The sequence below is a fragment of the Pagrus pagrus genome, assembly GCF_965226575.1.
Source record: "Pagrus pagrus genome assembly, chromosome: 7".
NCBI lineage: Eukaryota > Metazoa > Chordata > Actinopteri > Spariformes > Sparidae > Pagrus > Pagrus pagrus.
The window spans coordinates 35052286-35058851 of record NC_140191.1 but is presented as its reverse complement, the minus strand read 5'-3'; the positions used below and the strand labels follow the sequence as shown (position 1 = coordinate 35058851).

The window sequence follows — 6566 nt, the reverse complement described above, 5'->3', positions numbered from 1 at the left end:
AATTTCAAGACAATCCGAGAAAGTTTTTGGTCACATGACCCGACGTTAGGTGGAGCCCCCTGGCCACACCCTTCCCTAATCATGTTGAATTATCAAATTTTTCACGACATGCGACTTCTTGGGGAAGGACAAAAAATAATTAAAACTGCAAGCAGTGATGAACGGGCTCTCGCAGCCCCACGTACGTCGGGCTGTGGCGCCGTTGAAGGCCTGTGTGCCCAGATTTGTGCTTGCCTGTTGCCTGTGGAAATTTCCAACCTAAATGGGATTCATGTCACACAAAACACAACAGTGACATCTTCAGTGACTTCCTGTGTCCAGTGGGTGGCGCTATGGATATGACGCAGTATTGATGCAGAGACGTATTTTGGTTGAGCCCCTCTACATGTGTGACGAATTTGGTGAAGATGGGAAATTGTATGTTGAAGTTATGAGGACTTCCTGCGTGATGGCGAAGGATCGAAATTGACCGCACCGCCATTCCCACCAAGCACAACTCAGGCTGTTGAAGGTAAAAGGATGCTACTGAGTGAATGTGAAGTCAGTGGCGTTAAATCTGTAGGACGAGTTAGTTAATGTTTGACCCCTGGAAATGGGTTTCCTACAGAATGGGAAAAGCCATAAGGGGGTCATTGAAATAAACTATCACCACGCCCACCAGGAATGACGTAGGCAAAAGCTTAGCACAACTTTTCATCATCAAGGTATGAGGATGCTACTGAGCGAATGTGAAGTCTGTGGTGTAAAATCTGTAGGACGAGTTAGTTAATGTACGACCCCTGGAAATGGGTTTCCTACAGAATGGGAAAAGCCATAAGGGGGTCATTGAAATAAACCGTATCACCGCGCCCACCAGAAATGATGTAGGCTAAAGCTTAGCACAACTTGTCATCATCAAGGCATGTGGATAAGGCGTAGTGACTGGGAAGCCTGTGGTGTTAAAGCTGTAGGCCAAGTTAAACAATGTACGAGGCATAGAAATGGGAGAAAATGGCGGCGAAATCTCAACTTTGAACGAAAATGGCAGACTTCCCATTGGACTGAGGCTATGGGTCCAAGAGGTTTTTTTGTGCGTCTGGTCATGATACATAAGCGTACCAAATTTTGTTCATGTATGTGCATGTAGGAGGTGGGGATTTAAGTTTGAAATATTCCAGGGGGCGCTATGGAGCCATTTAGCAACACCTGCTGGTTATTTTTGGTGTGTGGGTTACAGGGGCCAGTCTATACCACCCCTATTAATTTCATATCCATAAGTGATATGGTGTGGTCACAGTGGCAAAAATAAAATTAGACTGCCACCAGAGCGCCACCTAGTGGCGAATCGGTAAGACCTTCATCAGGTATCCTCAGGAGGGCAGTGACAATGAGTGTACCAGATTTTGTGTTCATATGACCAACAAATGTGGTGATATAAAATACATCAATTTAAAGAGTGCCACCTAGTGGTCATCGGCCCAAATTTTGCACAGAGGGTGACCCGCAGATTCCACTGGATACGGTATAGCTACGGTACGGCTGCGTTACGGCCCCGGTACGATTGTGCTCCGTCGTCCTCGTCCGGCAACCCCCACCAGTTGCGATCAGCTGGAGAAACGAAACCGAGGAATTCCCGCGATAATTACATTATCACACACGAACGCGGTTATATGTATGTGTTATAAACACAACAACACGAAGTGGAACACAAGGAGTTAGTTAATGTACGAGGCTTAGAAAAGGATTCCTACAGAATGGGAACAGCCATAAGGGGTCATCGCACTGCCACGCCCACCAAGTTTATCGGAGGCGAAAGCTTTTCACAAGGTGTCATCATCAAGGTCTGAAGATGATATGTAGTGAGTGTGAAGTCTGTGGCGTTAAATCTGTAGGACAAGTTACATAAAGTATGAGGTGAAAACATGAAAAAAAATGAATGGGAAAACCCATAAGGGGGGCGTTAGGGGGCGCTACTGAGCTATTGTGCTGCGCATGAAGGCAGTTGTGGTATTTAATTAATTTACTCATAGGTAAGGAGCTACGGGCAAAATTTGGTGAGTCTGCGAACATCCTGAAGTCCGAAAAAATGCGTCGGAAAAATGAAAATCGGCGTACGCCATTCAAGATGGCCGACTTCCTGTTGCAGCAAAAATTCCGACAAAAATAATTCCTGGCTAAATCCTTGAGACCCATGAATTTCACTACGATCCCAGAAAGTTGTCACGGGACACAGCGACGTTAGGCGGCGCTATGGACTCCCCTGGCCACACCCACCCCGAATCATGTTGAATTCAGATGTGGGCGCACACATGTGACGTATGTTCTGAGTTTGGTGAGTTTTGGGGTATGTTCAGGCCTCCAAATATGCAATCTCGTGAAAGGAAAAAGAAAAAGAATAATAATAATCCTTACAGATACAATAGGTCCTCGCACGAGATTCGTGCTCGGGCCCTAAAAAACAATAATAATCATTCTAAAAACAATAGGGACCTTGCAGGTTTCTTGCTCGGGCCCTAAAAATAAAGGCAAAAAGAGCTGCAATGAAAAAAGAAAGAAAGGAGTTGTGCATGTGAGGTGAAGTAGAGGGGACAGCTAACAGCAAAAACAGACAGGAAGTTAGCTAAAACGACCACAATGTCACTTTCAATACAAGGGTACTATGGAGTCCACACAGTAACTCACAGAAGGAAGAGAATGAGCCGTCTCAAATCCATTTATTTTGAAAAATTAGAAATCTCAAAGCCCACAGATTACAAACAGAGACTGTGACTTTATAGTTTTATGATTTCCTTGAATCACATGTAAGATGTAAGGTGTAGAGGGTGTCGTTGTGAACAGTGTTTGGAACATCATCAGTAGCATGGTTAGTAATGTACTGAAGGTTACACAACAGTAGAATCACAGTATCTCAGTCCAATATGTCCTCTCAGCGGCTTCTTGGATGACGGCCGTCAGCTGTTGACGGGGTTCACTGCACCTGTCTAAGAATTCTTCTGCGGCACCTTGATGGTCACCTGGAAACGTGAATAAAAAGGATTTCAGGATTTCAAGATGTAAAGAGTAGTTAATTAGTTGTTCTGTATCTCAGTGTGTAATCATGGAGTGTTTTAACCATCAGACTCCAGGTAAATATTAGTGTGAAGAAGTGGAATCTGGAGGCCTGTCCACACTGATATATACACAGTACGTGTACAGTATGTCCACAAGTAAACAGCCTTTCAGTCACTGAAAACAGACCTCCACTCGGCCCAGGGTGGAGATGTTCAGTGACTGTTTTTACATCCTGACGCACAAAACAAGCTATGATGCAGACACATTCTCTTTCTAAGTGGGCCTTATCAGTGTGTGTAGTAAGTCAGTAAGGAGTATGTAAAAGTAGAGATAATTAATAGTATTTTCTACAACTAAGCAACCGACTGAGTAGATGATCTGCTTCTGTTAACACCTGCATACACATGCCTCGTGTGCGTGAACGGTCATGTGAAGTGTTTTCAGGTGTGTTAGTGTGTACAGAGATTATTTCTGAAACGGTGCTAAAAAGCTTGTCCGGACTGAAATTGTTTTTTGTTTTCAAAAATACCTGTGCACATGTGGACTAGGCCTTAAACAATCAGTTATTATAAGTTTATCAATGTCACTGTCTGCACCGCGTTGTGCACATGTATTAAAATGTGATTATTAAAGTAATAGATTGGTGTCAGTTCATTTATAGTTGCTGCAGTATGGCTACAGTTCTCTTGCATTTTTCTAAATCTTAATGATCTGTATTGATTCCACTAAAAAACCCAAATCGCTTCAGATACACTTTTCACTACAGTAGTTTTCAACCTGCATTAGGTTACATGTTGGATAAAGCTACAGATAAGTTAGGTTTACTTTTCAATGGTTTTAAATGAGTCCTTATAGATGACTTAATATTAATAAGTTTAAAATGAAATATTCATATCAGATCTGTAATAAGCATTTGTTGGCTGATTAATCTAAACTGCTGCCAGAAAATGAGATCTCACCAGTATAAAATATGTAACATTTAATATATATCTTTGTTAAAAAAGAAATATTGGTAACACTTTACAATAAGGGTCTGTTGCATTATTAAGCATTAATTAACAGTTTAATAATAGTTTAATAACCATTATAATGTATTACTTAACATTAATTAACATATTAACAAATGCCTTAATGAGCAGTTAATTAATTAAATACATTATGTAACTTTTATTAATGCTTAATAATGCATTAATTTACTGTTCATTAATGAATGTATTAATATGTTAATTCATGTTAAGTAATGCATTATAATGGTTATTAAACTGTTAATTAATGCTTAATAATGCATTAACTAACGTTAAGTAATGGACCCTTATTATACTAAAGTAGTATTCCAGTATTCAGAATACACTTCAAATAAAACATAATCTCAATAATCATAGGGATGGCAAGAAATAGAGAGACTGGTCGATCATCTCACTCGAATCGAGGGTCAGAGGGTGTCGTCTCTGTACAGATTGTAAAGCCCTCTGAGGCAAACTATGATTTGTGAATTTGGGCTATACAAATAAAATTTGATTTGATTTGATTTGATGTCTGATTATGTAAAAGCTGATGATGACCGATCATACGATAACGACAAGTCTACATGTTAGCAAGTGTTTTGTATCCTGACAGGAACAGTAGCATCCTAGAGGTCCCAATTCAGAGCAACTCATCGGATCGGTGTTCAATATTCATGTGTTGATTTTTCACTCATTACCGTTTTGACTTCTGTATAGTTGTCCAGCCCGTACTCTCCCAGCTCTCTGCCAGTACCGGACGCCTTGTATCCTCCAAACGGAGCCTGAGCCCCGAACACATCATAACAGTTAATCCTGCAGAGGACACACACACACAGACACACAGACACACACACACAACATTAATATGAAATCAATTCCAATGATGTAAAACATAAATGTGGTAAATATGTACTTGTTGTAAAGCTTAAAGCAAACCTGTCATAACAATATTCAGTATCCAGACTCTAAAATGTTCATTCTTGCAGTTAATGGCTGCAGCAGCAAATGTTCTGAAAAGATGAGACATTTTTGGACTTTTTGTCAACCGGATTAAAGAGGACGTGTCTCAGTGTCGGGGCTCTGAATGAAGCCCTGACACTGACTTGTACCTTTTTATTGTGAACAGACCAAACTTAGAAGTAATAGAAGGTCGACCCTACATAGTGCTGCAGAAACACCGCCTTCAAACATGTTGCAGCAAACAAAAAGGAAGAGCCAGGAAACAATAATAATAATAATAATAATAATAAGTCTTATCAACTGTAATTTTCCTTCAGTGTTAGTTAGAATCCATAGTGAACACATTATTTCCTCCACATTTCCTCTTTCAATTCACTCTCATCATTTTGACTGCTTGTATTTGGTAAATATTCATGTCTGATCATCATTTCATTTAAAATCATTTGTGTTTATAACAAAGATTTTCATTAAGACCCAGGTTCTGTGTATTCCTTTGAAGTGGAGACGGAGATCAATGTGATCGAGAAGTCACACTATTTGACTGATACCAGAAGAAATTATTGATTTCATTTAAATTTTCCTCTTCGGAGGTGGTGCAGCTAAAACAAGTGTGAAGCATTGAGATTCCGCTACAAAAGACATTGTTGGACCCCGTAGTTCTCTGGACCACTGACAAAACAACACCCTCCATCTTGTTCAGGTATATGTTTTGGTTTTTTTTTACTTAATTTTTATTTAGTTTTTTGACAACAGTGCAGCATATACATTTTCTTCTTGCTCAATCCAGTTGTAAGCAACATTTATACACATTATAACCAAGTTATAAATTATAAACAATTAAAACAAAAAAAAACAACCTGAGAATACATGGGTGTGATCGGCAACGTGTGCTCCACAATTCCTCCAGCATGAACTGGAATGTGTTGGGCCCATTTTGGATACTATTTCAGGTGGTCTGAAAAATCTGGTGACTATTTTCCATTTAAGTTCCTTCCATGTATTTGAATGTGTAACCAGGTGCGCCTCAGTGCAAACCTCCTCCCAGGCGTCCCGCGATATGACCATGTTCATTTCCGCCTCCCACCTCTGCTTTATCTGAAAAGAATTATGTAGATTCATTGACAAAAATGTATGATACAATTCACTAATTATCTTCTTATCTCCATTTCCTGGTTGCATTTTTACTAGAAACTTTTCTATAGGGGTAAGTTTATCAAGTTTCCCCCACTCCTTGTGTGTTGTCAGGAATGTTCTTAGCTTAGCTGCAAGTATTGGAAGAAATCTGTCCTGGGGAGACCATAACCATTTTTTAACTGTTCAAATGTCTTAAGATTGTTGCAGCTGAATAACTGGTGCAGGTAAACCAGGCCATGATCTGACCATCTTCTAAAGCTGACATCTAAGTTGTTGGGTGTAAAGCTCTTCATAGATCCGATACTAGTGATGAGATTTGCTTCGGTAATCCAAAAGTTGATTTTATTTTATTCCAAATTTTGAGAGTGGTCTTAGTCCAGACTGCCATTTCCTTTATGGGAACATCCAGGAAAGGTAGGTCTTGCAGGGTCTCTAGTG

General features: G+C 40.1%; 1 protein-coding gene across 1 annotated transcript in view; it reads right to left on the bottom strand.

Annotated features, from left to right (window-relative positions):
• Positions 1–2676: 2676 nt before the first annotated feature.
• Positions 2677–6566, bottom strand: part of LOC311259861 (aldehyde dehydrogenase, mitochondrial-like) — a 77021-nt gene continuing 73131 nt past the window's right edge. Inside the window, exons 12-13 of the mRNA XM_084357228.1 lie at positions 4733–4847; positions 2677–2993 (exon numbers count right to left, since the gene is read on the bottom strand). Coding sequence (XP_084213354.1) covers positions 2961–2993; positions 4733–4847 — 148 coding nt within the window. The 3' untranslated portion in view covers positions 2677–2960. The remainder of the gene's footprint in view (positions 2994–4732; positions 4848–6566) is intronic.